The following is a 15,907-nucleotide window of genomic DNA, read 5'->3' on the forward strand; positions in this document are numbered from 1 at the left end:
ACTAACCGGTCTGAAACCATGGACTCGAACTCCAGGCACCAGAACCGGAAAATGTCGCAACACAGTAAAACCAGGCGTTCCGAGATTAACTGCGCGCGTGTATTACCTCAGTTACGCTGATTGCAACGAGAAGAGGCGGACCCTCTAAAGCCAAATACTGTGTTTGGGTGTTTGTCGTTATTTTATTATGTCAAATACAGGAAAACTACATGTCGTTTTAAGTGCGGTTGGAAGAAAAAATAAATATATATATATATATATATATATAACTCGTCACAATAAACATTTGAAAGCTTTAATCCTGCATGAAAGCCAACGGAGAAGTTTTCAGCACATCTGCTTGTCCGTTTATAATTAACCGCTGTACTCAAGTCTTTAATCGCATTAATCTCAAACGCGTTTGCTTGCTGGCCGTCGACGGCGTAGGGTTTGTCAACTCCCATTTTACCACAACGGCAGGAATACGCGCGCCGTGCTAATTTCCCCACGGCGGTTGGTTGATTAAATGCGAGGAAGGTACGGCGACTGCTCCGCTCTGAGCCGCTGGAATTACCGTTACTGGTGACGCTGCAACAACAAACCGATCGAGATGAGCGAGGCCTTAGAAAACCTGTCGAATGTCGAGGAGCAGGATGAGGAGTTTCCAGAAGTCAGAGAGGACATTAAGGTAGGACGCATGAGTTTTGGTGTTTCAGGGGCCCCCGGAGTTTTCTCTGGGTCTCATGGCGAAACGCAACACTAATTGTTTTACATAGTGTTACAACTTGCATTGAATGGTATCAGGGGGGGGGGAGTCATCTCACTCGATACTTTCATAACCATCTGACCACAATGTCTCATAGGTGCCAGATTGCCCCTTGATGCAAGAAACAGTAAGTGCTGGGCTGTCGCTGCTGTGCCGGACAGGAAATGGACTTGGACACGCATTTGTCAAACTGGAAGTAACAGAAAAGTAAAGCAATTAAAAATGACAAAAAAAAAAAAAAAAAACACAACACAACACATTCACTAACGTTACTAATACTAATAAAAACCAACACTAACATTAAAACATTTGCACGCCTTTGGTTCTGACAGCTTTTATGTGTTTTGGCCTCTGCTGCTCCCCCTAGGGGACTGACGGAGATATCAGCGCTCAGCACTTTTGTCCACCTACGTTTTGTGGATTTGTCCCACAATTACCTGACCGATCTGAATCCTCTTGCGACTTTAACGCAGCTGCTTTGGCTGAAGGTAAACAACGCTCTCCATTCAAGGCTGAACAACAACTCCGTGGACGCTGTCACTCACTGTATACCCTCGCCGTGCGCTGTCATGACGTTGACGAGGCAACTCTTGTCTTTGCAGGTTGACAATAATTGCTTGTCATGCCTCAGAATGCAGCCCCTCGCTCAGTTCCCGTACCTCCAGTGGCTGAGCTTGGTACTGAACCGTGTCACAGATCTGCATGGCCTTATAGGACCTGCCTTGGAATGTGTCAATCTTAATGGTCGGTTCACTCGTTGTATGCCAGAATGAATCATGCTTCTTCGATGTTTTCTCTACGTCTTATTATAAATAAAAAAATTAAAAAATATGTTGCACCATTTTAAAAGTCCACGGCTCTGGAAATAAGCCCTTTTTGATGTCACTAAGGAATTTCTGAACACTTGGAATTTTTTGTTGATCCTTAGGGGGGCGCATTTGTTTACAGCAGAAGTCTCCATAGGTCACACAATTCATAAAAAAAAGATACAAGAATAAATACTTAACACTTAAGGGGATTACATGATAATGGTGATAAGCTGGTAGTGGACAACTGCAGTTCATTTATAATACATGCTCCATAATGCCTAAAACTTATTTAAAACATTGGATTTGGTTGTTGTTGCCTGACTGCAACATTCTAAACTCTGCATGCAGAATGTGACAAGGGTGTCATAAGATGGCCTTTGCCTTGTGATTGGCTCATACTTGAAAAAACAGCTCCATGATCCTCCAAGTAACACCCTGCCCGAGTCTTGTTTTGACCTCAGCCTCACAGCCTCGTTTTTTTGCCCCTCTACCCAATTACCAAACGGCAAAGCGAAGCATCAGTTTTGGCAGGAGGCTAATTTTACAAAACCTGATGTCCTAATGTTTGCGTTTGTTGTAATAGTTCTGATCTTCTGACGCAGGTAACGCTATTAAGAGAGTGAGTGGCCTCCACAGTAGCTCATTTGGCAACCTCGTAACTTTGGAGTTGCGGGGGAACAAATTGGAAACGACGGATAACATTGACCTTCCCAACCTGCGCCACTTATACATGGTAATAGAACGGTTAGTCTTTTACTTAACACATTTATGCCAGTGTCTCCAAAAACGCAATGCCCAAAAGAAATTTGTCTCTTAAGTTTGCATTCTCTCTGACCAGGCCCAGAACCTCATCAAAAAACTGGAGGGTTTAGACAAGTTGGAGCGTCTCATCACCCTTCACCTCCGTGACAACCAGTTGGAAAGTCTAGATGGCCTCAGTCCCAACATGAAGTGTATCCAGTACCTCAACGTCAGGTACGTAGATATAGTACATACACACGAGTCACAAAAGGTTGGGATATTCGACTTTTGGATTCAATTTATGGAAATTGTAAAAAGTTGCTAAATCGTGTAAGCAGGGCATTCAAGTGAAAGCATGCAATGGTAATTATTCTCCATCTCAAATATTAAATGTTGGTCAGGTGGACAGGTGCATTTAAACGTTTTAAACAGGTCAAATTGAATCCACCTGCAAAGGGAGTGGTGCATTCTAAAATGTCATCCCTAAAACCAAAGGTTCAATGCTTTGTGTGAGTGATGTAGACAGTCACAATGTGTGGTCCTATTGATTTAGTTAATAACTAACCAGAGTGCTTTACGCAATCTATACACTTCTGTCTCTTTCTCTTTCAGAGGCAATTGCATTATAGAAGAAAACGCTTTGCAGTGTCTCAAGTATGTGTCGAGGAGTCTGCGATGCTTGGTCATCGCTGATAATCCTCTGGTGGACACGACAGACTACAGGATGAGCGTCCTGGTTCTGCTGCCACAGTTGGAGCGACTGGACAAAGACAACGTCTCTCCTGACGAAAGAGCAGAGGCCGAGGAGAGAATCCTGGTAAAGCTCAACATACTTTCTGTGTAAACCCAAGAAGGAAAAAAAAAAAAAAAATACCTACATCATATTTGCTTTTGTGCCATTCCAGGAACTTGAAGAACTTGCTCTATAGGTTTCCCACGGAACGGGCAGGTACGCACAACTGAATTAAATTTTGTATATTGTTTACATGTTAGAGAGACAGCCAGTCATTGAAAAAACGTATTTTTCCTTGCCAGTGACTCTCTATGCTTGAATTAGCAGTCACACTTGCACATAAACAGGTTTAGCAACAAAACAGTTTCTCATCAAGAATAAGAAACATGGGAGTGTTGAAACTGTTTCTTGCTTTCAGGACTGTTTCCCGGTGTAAGGATGAGAAAGCAGATTTCTGCAGCCATTTCCCTGTTGGCAGCCACCCAACTCCGATTTAAAGGAACAGTCGTATACGAGTCACATATGCCGGAAATGAACGGAACGCCGAGGCGCATTTACTGCACTCCAGTGTAAAAAGGAAGCACCAAATAAGACGCTGTATGAGCCTCTTTTTTTTCTTTTTTTTTTTTGTCTGTGGTCGTCTCACCAATGAAGATTAAACAGTTACATTTTCAGAAGGTATGGTGTGTGCTTTATTTCCTGATTTTTTTTTTCCTGGCAAGATTACTGCCTTAATTTATTTTATTTTATTTTATTTAACCTTGAGCCCCCGTTAAGATTGAATACAAGCAGCAATTGCGCCATTGACCGCTTGTAAACTACGTTCTCACTAAAAAAAAAATAAAAAAATAAAAAAAAATGTCAACGATAACGACAGTAAACTCACAATGGCATCTTTCACAAGGCGCCAGGAGAGGAGCGGCGCTTCACTTCCCCTCCTGTACCGCCACTGCCGCTGTAGGTACAGAATCTTTCCGTGGTCCTACGGCAACTCCATTAGAACAAACTAAATAAATGGGATACCTAGAAAAATAGTCATATGTTTTATATATTTTATATATACACACACACACACACACACACACACACACACACACACACACACACACACACAATAGATAATGGATATAACGAACAAACACTAAATAGGGAGAAAAATGGCTGTATAAATTCGTTTTACCGTTGGTTCGTTCGACCGCGATGTAGTTTGTCATAATAGGCTTGTCGTATGTGACGTCATCGGCAGTCGCCGGACCCCGTCCAATGATCGGATTAGGTGGGCGCGGCCTCGATATAGCACATAAACGCACCTCCTCTGTCATCCCACCTCCTACCAAGGCAAGTTTGCTAACAGTGGTGTGGCACAAGCGACGTCAGACTCACTCACTATACTACTAAGCAGCCGCGAGTCTCGCGATTTATTCGGTTGAGCGGACAGCAGCAGTTCTGAGACATCCAGGAAGCATGACTAGCTACCACAAACCCGACGAAAAGACCCTGCAGGGGCTCAAAGACGTCGCTAACAAACTCAGGATCCACTCCATCAAAGCTACGTGCGCGTCCAACTCCGGGTAAGGCACGCCGAGTTACGTAAACTGTAAAAAATAATTTAAAAAAAAAAGCTTAAAAGGAATAAAGTAATACGCTACAAACGTTTACTAATTGCTCATTTAATTCACCCTACGCGCACACACGCGGGGACCGCGGGCACGTGCTTCAAATTAAGTTTCACGCGGGCTTGGAAAAACGTACCGTAGGCTGGCGATGATTTATTTTTTTTTACGTTCAAATGTTGTCAGATGAATTGTCGCTCTATGAATTTTACTGTCCGGTGGTGCCGCTTGTAGTGAAATGCATTCGTTTCCGCGTGTGTCGGTTTCATTTTATTTATATATATATTTTTTTTGCAACGTTGACGTCAAAATGAATGGCAGCGTCAGTGGCCGGTGTTGTGTCCCCACTGGTTTCCCGATTGAACTGGTTTCCTTCCCAAACAGCTACAGATGTGTCGCACCGCCGCCAGCAGATTCGACATAAACTCACAAACTTGCACGACATATTACCGGCGATTTTAAAGTCGCAGCCCACATCTACCACAGTGAATATGGAGAGTTGCGTACTAGTGACCAAAAAAAATAAATAAAAAAAATTAAAGAAAATAAAGAAAATACGAATTAAACATGGAAATATGTTCTGCACGTGTGTGGATTTGTATGGAATCTGCTGACGGCGGAGCAACCACATCTGCAGCTGTTCGCCAAGGAAACTAGTTAAAAAGGAAAGTAGAAGGGACTCAACACCGGAGTTGCGTCCTCAGTGTAAGCTAGCAGCGAACCCCAGTGCGCTCACGTCAGTCGGCTAGCAGCTGATTTTGATTGATTTAAAAGTTATCGCTCCTTTGTCCACCTGACAAAAAGCGCCTGACGACGAGGGACATTCTAAAACGCTTAACGTAAAAAAAAACAAACAAAAAAACAAAAAAAAAACTGAACCTAGCTTAATGTGTGGACATCTCTATAACTCGGTAACTCCTGTTTTATGGATACTGTTCACGTTAAGACTTTCAACGTTAAGCATTTTTCGGGCCGATAAAATTTTGATTTCTATGATGCCATGCCGTTTTCTTAGTTTCTGTCTTCACGAACTGTCCACCAAGACGTCGACAAGACATTTGGCGATGGTTGATTTCATACATAACATGGCTACGTTAAGCCTTTTCCCTATAATGCTCAACGTAGAAAATCTCCATAAAATCAGCTTTATCGTTTTGGTTTGTGGAGAGGTGAAAGTGGGCATGGCTGGAGATGTCCACGCGCATTTTGGTGACGGTTGATCGATGTTTTCGGTCATTAAGCTACGTTAAGCGTTTCTAGAACGTCTCCCTGGCGGGAAGAAATGTGACGCTCGAATACAAAGTTCAGCTCGTGTCCCTTTTTTTTTTTTTTTTGCTCGGGGAGACCAGGCTTGTCAATGAACAAACCTCCTTCTGTTTGAACAAACATTGTAACCGTGTGCCCCATTCGCGAAAGCTGTTCGCCAGCTTTTCTTTTTTCTTTCTTCCCTGTCGAAAACACAAGTATGCTTCTTTCTTTCTTTCTTTTGTTGTTGATTTAGTTTCCAACTCGCAGAAATATCCGCCTTTACGAGGACTTAACGTTACTGCGCCCATAATCCAAATAGTTTCATTCAAAGATGCCATTGGCGAGTGCAAACAATGTGCTGCACAAATCGTAGTTTAACTTCCCTCTCCTGCCTTCCTTCAGTGCTCTGAATAGTTGGCCGTCACAGACGCTGTCATGCTTATCTGTGAAATCCTTTCAAGCAGCTCATGTCTCAGATTGGAGAACTCGCGCTGCAATGGGGCTCGTCTCCCATGTAACACACGTTACCATTTTCTTTTCTTTTTTCTTTTTTTTCTTAATCTGAATTTTACATGCATGAGCAAGCTGAATTACAACACAAATTGTAAATGCCAAGAATTGTTTTTTCTTCTTATTATTATTTTTTCCTTCCCAAATGCACAGACAATAAATTGCCTCAACCTCTAAAGTGGGAGTGGTCTATTTAGCGCACCTGTTGAGTATATCTACACCAGCGGGGATTGGAGGATTGTTTCATTTTCATGCTGACGCAACTCCCGAATGGGAAGTCTTTGTTGTACAACCAGTTTCCGACACTTCCTCGTGTCAACGGACAAGGAAATTGGTGAAGCATGTATACGCGGGCCATAGATATCGGATCATCTCTGTTATGCTGCTGTCTTCCCGAACAAAGATGGCCTTCATTTTTTTTTTTTTTTGTCACCCAACACTTGATACCTTGTTTCTCATTGATTGATTGAAGAACAATTCACTTTTCTGTCCCGTGGCACCTGGGCATTTTAACTCACTTCGGTTTGATTCCCAGCAGGTTGCTGCTCAGCGGAAGGAAACGGGGTAAACAATGAGCTTTGGTGTTTGAAATGTTTTTTTGTTTTTTTGTTTTTTTGCAAGGCAACTGTTTCCAGCATGGTTTTAATGGTTCTATTTGCAACATAACACTTGATGGGGAAGCTGTGAAACACCGTTGAGAAATGTGGGATTTCCAAATGTTTACAACATTTTCAAAGACTTATGTAGCAACTAACAGTTTCCCAAGTTTGCTCAGATTTTTTATTTTTTTTTGAAAGGTTTAAGTGTGGAAACAACAACTGACTGACCCGTCTGATAAATAAAGCTTCAAAGAAGACGAGTGACATCTTACAGAATAACTTGAGTGTTCTTTTTCACAGACTAAACCCAATGACAATGTTTTCATGAATATGTAAATAAAAAAATTAACACGCATGTAAGCAGCATGTTTTAACCAATGACTTAATTGCACAATAACTGCATTGGATGTTCTCTCTGTTTTTCCTCCTCAGTCACCCAACATCATGCTGCAGCGCAGCAGAGCTCATGTCCGTGCTCTTCTTCCACACCATGCGCTATAAACCGCAGGATCCTCGCAACCAGTGCAACGACCGCTTTGTGCTGTCAAAGGTCGGCACACTTTTCTTTTGGCTCTGTTGGTATTTTTCATTTAACCCACCCGCCGACATCTTGCCACGTTACAAAGCGCACTTAAATGATCTCCTATCCCTCCCGTGTCAAGGGCCATGCTGCCCCAGTCCTGTATGCTGCCTGGGCAGAGGCAGGCTTTGTTAAAGAGTCTGATCTTCTCAACCTGAGGAAGATTGATTGTGACCTGGAGGGCCATCCCACACCTGTAAGTTCCAGGTCTTTCCTGCAGCGGAGTCTTTTGCCTAAAGCAAAAATATTATCATGTAAAAGTTATATGGCCTTTTTTGTTTTTGTTTTTTTCAAATCCTCTTTTCTTTTCTCCCACCAGAAACTGGAGTTTGTTGACGTGGCCACTGGGTCTCTGGGTCAGGGTCTTGGTGCTGCTTGTGGGATGGCCTACACTGGAAAAAACTTTGACAAATCCAGGTTCGTATTTGTAAACGATGTAATTGGCATGACTTCCAATAAATGCTCCTGTATCCTTCGAACCTCATCTAAAGTTCAGATTTCCCAGTGCCAATCTATGACTCAACTTAACTTAACTATGTTGTCAGACTCGATAAATGCAGTTTTTACTGTGGTGCAGGGGTGGCAAACTCAAGCACCCAGTGGGGCTAAAATCTGAAACCTGGCCAAAGTTGTGAAATCCTCTGAAATCTTCCTCTGATATAACAGTGAACCGTTCAATATGGACCCAAACAAGTTTTGCTTTAACCTGAATATGGAACAAGCAAAGCTAAATACTATACAATAAAGGACTTAATATTACACCCATCCAAAGTAAAAAAAATTGTATACCTTAAATTGTAAGTAACTTTTTCCCACTGGCTATTAATACATTTTAAAATAAAATAGCAACAATAAACCAATAAAGTAATAATAATACTCCGATACATGTCCTGTCTGGATTGATGTGGCAAAATACCAGCAACGCATTCTGGGATTTGTAGTATTAGCAGTACATGTGGGTACTGGTGGGCCCGCTCTAGTAGTGATTTTGTATTGCTAAACTAAAATCACACTGCAGGCCAGAGTTTGACACCTATGCTGCAGTGTAATGCCCCAGAGGTTTGCAGATCAGGGCTGTAGTTAAAGTCCACAGTGCTCACTACAAAATGATCCATTTACTGGATACGGCTGTAGTATTGTAGAGGTAATTGTATAATTACATCCTGGCTGCAGCCTCGGCAGCCTGTTAACTCAAGTTTAGCAAATTGCTTGTTTCTTAGGAAAATTTGTCCCCAACATTTCTTCAAATCGAATCCCTCTCAGGACCGTCAGAAGTGTAACGGATGCTTGGTCGTGTTGTTCTCGGTCTGACCAACCACTGTCATCCCCCTCCTTCATTGCCACGCAGTTACCGTGTGTACTGCATGCTCGGTGATGGCGAGTGCTCAGAGGGCTCGGTGTGGGAGGCCATGGCCTTCGCCTCCTACTACAAGCTCGACAACCTGGTGGCCATCATGGATGTCAACCGTCTCGGACAGAGTGAGGCGGCGCCGCTGCAGCACGACATGGAGGCCTACCGCAAGCGCTGTGAAGCCTTTGGGTCAGTGCAGCTGTCGACCGTCCTGTGAAATACTTGGATCTGGTGACCCTTTTTTGTTATTCAGCCACATGATCGCCAGCATGAGATTTCTAAATGTAACAAAGCTGTGAGAACTGTATTCATTTTTTATCACTCACCGAGAATCTCTGTGGATCATCGTGTTGTTGTTGTTGGGTCCAAATATATATATATTTTTTTTGCTTTCGTGACCTCTCCAACATCCTTTCTCTTGTTAATAAGTTTGATGTTTAAAACGCTCTACCAGCGTCATTACAGCTTTTTTTGGTTAATATCTTTTGCAACGCGTGATGCTCTGTTGAACGCCTGCTTTGCTTTTGTAGGTGGAACACATACGTAGTCGATGGTCATGATGTGGAGGAGCTGTGCAAAGCTTTCTGGCAGGCCCAGCAGGTCAAGGGCAAACCCACCTGCATCGTGGCAAAGACCTTCAAGGGCAAAGGACTCAAAAGTGGGTGTGGCCTCTTCTCCTACCAGCTTTACCAAATGTATTTGTATTTTCTCATTGGCGCCAAACTTTGATTTTTCTATCTGCGTAGATATCGAGGATCTGGACAACTGGCATGGGAAACCCATCCCCAAGGACCGCGTGGACGCCCTCCTGAACGATTTGCAGGCTCAGATCCAAGTGCCCAACAAGACCCTCAGCCCCGAGCTGCCCAAAGATGACACGGCACCAGCTGACCTGAGCGAAATCCGCCTGCCCTCCCCGCCCGCATACAAAAAGGGAGACAAGGTGAGTGTGGGGACTGTTGACGGCGTGTGTGGTTGCTGGTCAGTTGGCTAAAACAGAACCCTTGGAGGGAGTTTTTAATTGCACCTTAAAGGTTAAGCGTGTAATGTTTGGCGGTTTTGAGAGGAAACAGCGACATCCGCTGGTTACATCGTAGATTGTAGCGCAAACCCTCACACCTTCTCCCTCTCCCCTGTTTGCCTGAACCGTGAACTATGGTGGCCTGCACACACAAACCTAGATGCCGTGTTCAACTTCTTCTTTGTTGGTTTATTTGAACTGGATAAGCAGCGCATTGTCAGGCAGCTGGATCGTCCACACCGAGCAGGGCAAGATGGCAGCTAACCCTTATTGCTCTGTGTATATTCTCATACATTCTCATACATACATACTGCTCTATAGGTAGGAAAACCAAATGACCTTTATTGTACTGCGAGTGTACGTTTTTACCGATGTATTTGTGGGTAGTACAAATACATCGATAAACGCTTTTACCAATATAAAAATTGTAAATCCATATAATCATCCATCCAAATGTTACACACTCCACCTTTAATGCGATGTGCTAATTGAGCAGACACACGTCGACAGCATACACCCTGACTGTCGCCTGGGCCCCATACTGGGCCTCATCCAAGTTCTTACTTGCGTTCTCACTCAATGTGTCCCCTCCTCTTACCGACTTCCTCTCTCTGTCAGATGGCAACAAGGCGTGCGTATGGTGTGGCGCTGGCCAAGCTGGGCCAGGCCAGTCAGAGAGTGGTGGCCCTCGACGGAGACACCAAAAACTCAACCTTCTCCGAGACCTTCAAGAAGGCCTTCCCCGACCGCTACGTCGAGTGCTTCATCGCCGAGCAGAACATGGTACGCACGACCGTTGGGTCTGCCCAGCGGGTTCAAACGCTGCAAGGCGAGACACGATGAACCCAAGGCTGATAATCTGGGACCACTCCTCACCGCATAATCTGCTCCGTGTTGGTCTAATCTGTTGCTATTCATTCTGCAGCATGGTAATGCATGGTAATCCCAGCCACTTAGCGTGGCCCGTTACGTGCATCTTTGCACTGCACTGCACTGCACTGCTGCCTCTTATTTATCAATGTTTTTCCACTGGTGCCATTTTCCCACTGTGGTCATACACTTTACCCAACTGTTGTTGTTTTTAGATTTTGCTGACATTTTTATTTTGTCTGTGTTTGTCACTTTTCTGAATGAAAAAGGACAAGCGAACGAAATGCTGTGCAATGACTACAGAGTCTAATATCTGTCCATTCATCGACCTCATGGATTTCACCGTCGGTAAAACTGCTGTGACTGACGCCGTTCTCTGTTCGCTGCAGGTCAGCGTTGCCATTGGCTGTGCCACGCGCGATCGCACAGTCGCATTCGCCAGCACCTTTTCCGCGTTCTTGTCCAGAGCCTATGACCAGATCCGTATGGGAGCCATCTCCCAGACCAACGTTAACCTGGTGGGGTCCCACTGTGGCGTGTCCATCGGTAGGTTGGTTTGCTTGCTTGTTTTTTTTTTTTTTTTAATTTTTTTTGCTGGTTTTGCTGAAGCAGACCCGAGTCTGACCCCTCCCCCCGCCCCCTCTGTCTTCAGGCGAGGACGGTCCTTCCCAGATGGCCCTGGAGGATTTGGCCATGTTCCGCGCCATCCCAACATGCACTGTGTTTTACCCGAGTGACGCCGTGTCCACGGAGAGGGCAGTGGAGCTCTCGGCAAACACAAAGGTCAGAGGAGCTTTGTGGAGATCCATCAGACTGTCTCCATAGCGACGCAGGAGAAATGACATCGCCGTCTCTTCTCTGTTGCTGCTCTCAGGGCATCTGTTTCATCCGCACTAGCAGACCAGAAACCGCAGTCCTCTACTCCCCTGATGAGAAATTGGAAGTGGGCGTGGCCAAGGTAATTGTTAAGCACTGATCTGTGACCTCAAAGTATGTGTTGTTGTTGTTGTTTCAAAACCAAAAAAACTAGAGCGTGAGTGTCTGTATTTGACCAGGTGGTGCGCCAGTCTGACAACGATGTTGTGACCGTGATTGGAGCAGGTGTCACTCTGCATGAGGCCCTGGCTGCTGCTGACATACTGGCCAGTGAAGGTGCGCTTATGCCGCCATCTAGTGGCGAAATGTGTACATTTCAAGGCCTCACAAGTTGTATTTCATAAGTTATTAGGCAAACTGAAGGCGAAGAGTTATTCTTTAAAAGTCCTTTGTTTGTTGTTGCCTGCTTCATTTCCACAGGGAAGAACATTCGCGTCATCGACCCGTTCACCATTAAGCCCCTGGACGCCGCCACCATCGTGGCCAGTGCCAGAGCCACAGGGGGTCAGATCATCACCGTGGAGGACCACTACAAGGAAGGTTGGTTGTTGTTTGAGCTCTAGAGTTGGGAAACCTGACCAGTGATTGTACTTGAAGCTTTTGAGGAGTTACCTTACCGACTCCAAACAGTTAGCTGATTATTTATTTATTATTATTATGAATAATGATAATGATGATAATAAGTTAGCCTGATGTTCTGATGCTCACCATTCCCTTCTGGCCAGGTGGTCTTGGTGAGGCCGTGTTGTCGGCAGTGGGCCAGGAGCCTGGCATTGTTGTGACCCGGCTTGCAGTGAGTGGCGTCCCCCGCAGTGGGAAACCTCAGGAGCTGCTGGATATCTTCGGCATCAGCGCCAAGCACATCGCCAAGGCCGTGCGCCAGACCTTTGCCAACTGAGAACACCGCGACTGCCCCTCCACTTGTTTTTCCTGCTGAATCCCCTCTCTCCCCCCCCCTCCTCCCCCTCTTCTGCTCAGCTTGAAGCTGTCTGCCACTGGAAGCCCGGTGAACTTCTGTGTGCGCCACTGCCATCTTGTGGCCCTAACCTGAACTTAGTGTACGTGTACTAACTGCTCTACCACATCAGGCGATGACGCCTCCACTAACAGGTTTAATGTACATTCCTTGCAAACTTGCCTCATTAAAGCACCACTTCTCACTGGGGGGGTGGGGGGGGGACAGTTTCTTCGAATCCTCGGCCAGAAGCTTAATTGATTTGGGTGCTGTTTGCGTAGCGTTTCTGATTCCTGGCCACCAGGGCCTCAAGTGTTGTTACTGGCTCTCTCGGTCACGAGCGTCATCCTGTTGGCAGTGACATTCTAAATTAAAAAATATTAACCCATTGTCTTGCTGTCTTATTTCACTTGGTGTCAATTATTAGCCGATTTAAAGTTTTTGTTTTTTAGCCCCTCCCACAGGTTTTTAAATTATAGTTAAACTTTATAACGTAAAACTTTTTAGCCTGATTTTTTTTTTTTCTCTCTCCCAAGAAAATTAGTAAGTTTTCTTGGATCACAAAGGTTTTGCAAACAAAAGGTCACACCGCTTACAGAGTAAATTGCTGCACTTGTATCCAATTTTCTTATTTGACTTGATTGTTAACTTCATAAAGGAGCAGGTTTGCAGAGACTTCAGGTGTGAGATCTTGCTTTTTGTCTGGGCTGTTGGGTGGTGTACCATTTCTGCTTTGCCATGGCCAAAATAACTGTAATTGTAGGGATGGGTAAAGACTGTTTTTTCCTCCCTTTAGTCTGTCTTAAACACTATTTATGCTGGATGAATCCTGGTTGCTGCACTTCCTGTTTCAGCCCACAGCTAATTTAGGGTGGCGTTCGCAGGGGATTCAATTGTGGTCAATGAATTCTGGTTGGTTCTTTAGCGAAATCCACGTTTACCTGCGAAGGAAAACACTTAATTCACTGTTCCACCTTTTCTGCCGCGTGATGCTTGGAACACGGCCGCAGATTCTCCCGTCGACCTCGCGTCCAAGTAAACTCTAAAGCCTCTGAGAGGCCACGTTTGTAGTTGCCAGGGTTAAAATTAAAACCTATTTACTGGAACGTCTCGATTCCTAGACTTCTGCTGTTTGCTTTGTGAAAAGGCACACGGGCGTTTCTGGCAGACTTTGTGTATGTATCGTTGGCCTGAGCACAAATAAAGAGTGCGCCCGCAAGTTTTCACCCTCGCTGTGAAAACCCGAGTGGGAATGACACCCGGCCAGTGACACCTGCTTGGCTCAGGGGAGGGTGTGAAGTTGTTCTCGCACAGTGCGAGGAACATGTGTGTCCAGACAGTGCAAATGTTGAGTTTGGTACGTGGACGCCAGAGGAACTTGGCCAAACATGGCAGTCTCCCAGCTGAACTGTCTCTAACCCCTGACTGGAACGGCTCCAGAGCTCCAGACGCTTTCATTTGGGATGGAGATGGAGCACAAATTCATACATCTTGTAACGCAACGTCCAACAAGAATATGACAGGCAACAGGAACAATCCTTAAGTGCTCCCGTCTTTTGTGCCCTCATTTGCTCCCTTCTTATTTTCTGTCTTGGCATTCTTAATGTGTACTTTCTATCATAAGGAGGCCATTATGGTAGGCCAAGTCAACAAGGAGGAGCAGGGCGGGTCTGTATATTTCATGGTTTGACTGACGAGGGCCTTTATTAACAATGTGAAAGTTTATTCTTTCTGTTTTTTTCCCTTTAAAAAAAAAAAAAGAAAAAAACTCCTCTGCCTCCAACATCCTTTCCCACCCTCCTCCCTGGTCTCCACTCCAGGTCACACACTCCCAGCTGCAGCACACACAGGATGGTTTAGCACCACTTTGCTGCCAACAACGACAGGGAGCTCATCCTCTTCTGAGGGAATTTCTTTGTTTTTGTTAACTCTTCATCATCTTACTTCTTTTCGAGCTTTACGTTTTTCCTCGTTGCCAGTTGGTGGACCTTTTTTTTTTTTTTTTCCTTCCCTTGTTCAGCTCTTAAGCCTTGAACTTTTTGGACTCCTTCAAACAGAACATCAATCTTTGGGGATGCAGAAGGCATTCATCACCTGCATCTGCCTTTGTGGCACTTTTTTATTAGCAGAAAGCTGGCAGGCTTCACGGGACACAAATGCTTTCTTCAAAACCTTGTCTCGGAGCCATGGGATAAAACCCGCAGCCGTTCATTTGCCAGGAAATGATAGAGGACCCACCCTCTCCGATCTTCCAAATGAGGGTCGTGCCGGTAAGATGATGTTTTTTTTTTCTGTTTTGTGTCTATCTGCATCATTTCAGTGAATAAAAACTTAAATAGTTTTATTGCCCCCAATTCAAATTAATATTCTTCTTCTTCTTCTTCTTCTTCTTTTTTTTTAACTCCTTATATGTCAATGAAGTCCTTTGCAATAAGATTTTTTTTGTTTTTATTTTTTGCTTCTGAACAGTGTGTGCAGTTCTGACAATCAGCCCTTTGTGATGTCACAAAGAGAACTGATATTTAATGAGTGAAAACACTCCAAACCATGTCAACGTGTTGCCTTGCTGCTGATTAGTTACTGTCCAGACATGTTGAAGGTACTAAACACCACCGGTTTCGCAGAGAGCGAATGTGAGCTTTTTTCCAGAATGCTGTAAACTGAGAGCTAAACATGTCGTTTGTTTTCTTTCTTCTTTTTACGTGCTCCTTATGATGGCTGAAGGAGAGAACGAGGACGGGCTTCGGGACAAGAAGGAGCAGCCGGAAGTTGAATCCAAGAGGCTTCAGGTGGGGAGAAGAAGAAGAGACATCTGGGGGAGTTGGGGACAGGCGTCCACAACGGAGGACAACCAGAACGGACCGGTACGGCTTGGCACGGGTTAAAATGATGTGGATCATAAGTTTTGATAACTCATTTCAACCCACATAATACGCTTTGTGTCACAGTGTTAGAAAATAATACGTTCGGGTGCCTTCTGATCGATTTAGTTTGGATTTGGGCGCCCCCTGCTGGACTGGAGGAAGGATGAAAAGGCAGAGGAGAGAAACAATTGGCTGATGACATTCCTGAAAGAGCTTTTTGGCGAGAAGGAACGTTTGCTGGCTGACAGTTACTCAAGACGACGGGGAGAAGATGACGACGAGGACGACAGCGACAGCGACGAAGATGACGATGACGATGACGAGGAGGAAGAAGAGGTTTCAAACATTTAACGCCGTTTGTTTTGCTGAGTTAAAGCGACGCTGTTTTGTAA

General features: G+C 44.7%; 2 protein-coding genes and 1 long non-coding RNA gene across 4 annotated transcripts; all 3 read left to right on the forward strand.

Annotated features, from left to right (window-relative positions):
- Window positions 1-495: 495 nt before the first annotated feature.
- On the forward strand, window positions 496-3,707 carry lrrc23 (leucine rich repeat containing 23). Of its 2 annotated transcripts, none has more exons than XM_076014051.1 (9): window positions 496-667; window positions 843-952; window positions 1,113-1,233; window positions 1,348-1,489; window positions 2,157-2,287; window positions 2,393-2,529; window positions 2,908-3,112; window positions 3,201-3,244; window positions 3,331-3,707. In XM_076014051.1, the coding sequence occupies exons 1-8, from the start codon at window positions 590-592 to the stop codon at window positions 3,222-3,224; spliced, it is 948 nt and encodes a 315-aa protein (XP_075870166.1). In that variant the 5' UTR covers window positions 496-589; the 3' UTR covers window positions 3,225-3,244; window positions 3,331-3,707. The 2 variants fall into 2 exon arrangements, with proteins under 2 accessions (XP_075870166.1, XP_075870167.1); XM_076014052.1 differs by having other exon boundaries at window positions 3,447-3,707.
- A 629-nt stretch (window positions 3,708-4,336) lies between these two features.
- Window positions 4,337-13,040, forward strand: tktb (transketolase b). Its single transcript, XM_076014050.1, has 14 exons — window positions 4,337-4,599; window positions 7,431-7,548; window positions 7,661-7,774; window positions 7,898-7,995; window positions 8,927-9,118; window positions 9,460-9,587; window positions 9,676-9,872; window positions 10,569-10,733; window positions 11,210-11,366; window positions 11,473-11,603; window positions 11,695-11,778; window positions 11,876-11,972; window positions 12,117-12,236; window positions 12,422-13,040. Exons 1-14 carry the CDS (start codon window positions 4,493-4,495, stop codon window positions 12,592-12,594), a joined length of 1,881 nt encoding a protein of 626 aa, XP_075870165.1. The 5' UTR covers window positions 4,337-4,492; the 3' UTR covers window positions 12,595-13,040.
- Window positions 13,041-14,631: 1,591 nt separating this feature from the next.
- On the forward strand, window positions 14,632-15,845 carry LOC142880269 (uncharacterized). The gene is made up of 3 exons (XR_012925409.1): window positions 14,632-14,921; window positions 15,376-15,515; window positions 15,642-15,845. It is a non-coding gene; the product is annotated as an uncharacterized LOC142880269 (long non-coding RNA).
- Window positions 15,846-15,907: the final 62 nt, after the last annotated feature.

Source organism: Nelusetta ayraudi, unplaced genomic scaffold, assembly GCF_046127955.1.
Source record: "Nelusetta ayraudi isolate G7.1 ecotype Tasmania unplaced genomic scaffold, CSIRO-AGI_Nayr_v1 ptg000164l, whole genome shotgun sequence".
Taxonomy (NCBI): Eukaryota; Metazoa; Chordata; class Actinopteri; order Tetraodontiformes; family Monacanthidae; genus Nelusetta; species Nelusetta ayraudi.

Bases quoted from the DNA above. Each gene is read 5' to 3' on its own strand.
- lrrc23 (XM_076014051.1), top strand. From the start codon at position 590: ATGAGCGAGGCCTTAGAAAACCTGTCGAATGTCGAGGAGCAGGATGAG. The intron at 668-842 runs GTAGGACGCATG...AATGTCTCATAG, and splicing joins AAGTCAGAGAGGACATTAAG to GTGCCAGATTGCCCCTTGAT. The intron at 2,530-2,907 runs GTACGTAGATAT...TTTCTCTTTCAG, and splicing joins ATCCAGTACCTCAACGTCAG to AGGCAATTGCATTATAGAAG.
- tktb (XM_076014050.1), top strand. From the start codon at position 4,493: ATGACTAGCTACCACAAACCCGACGAAAAGACCCTGCAGGGGCTCAAA. The intron at 9,588-9,675 runs GTGGGTGTGGCC...CTATCTGCGTAG, and splicing joins CAAGGGCAAAGGACTCAAAA to ATATCGAGGATCTGGACAAC. The intron at 11,973-12,116 runs GTGCGCTTATGC...TCATTTCCACAG, and splicing joins TGACATACTGGCCAGTGAAG to GGAAGAACATTCGCGTCATC.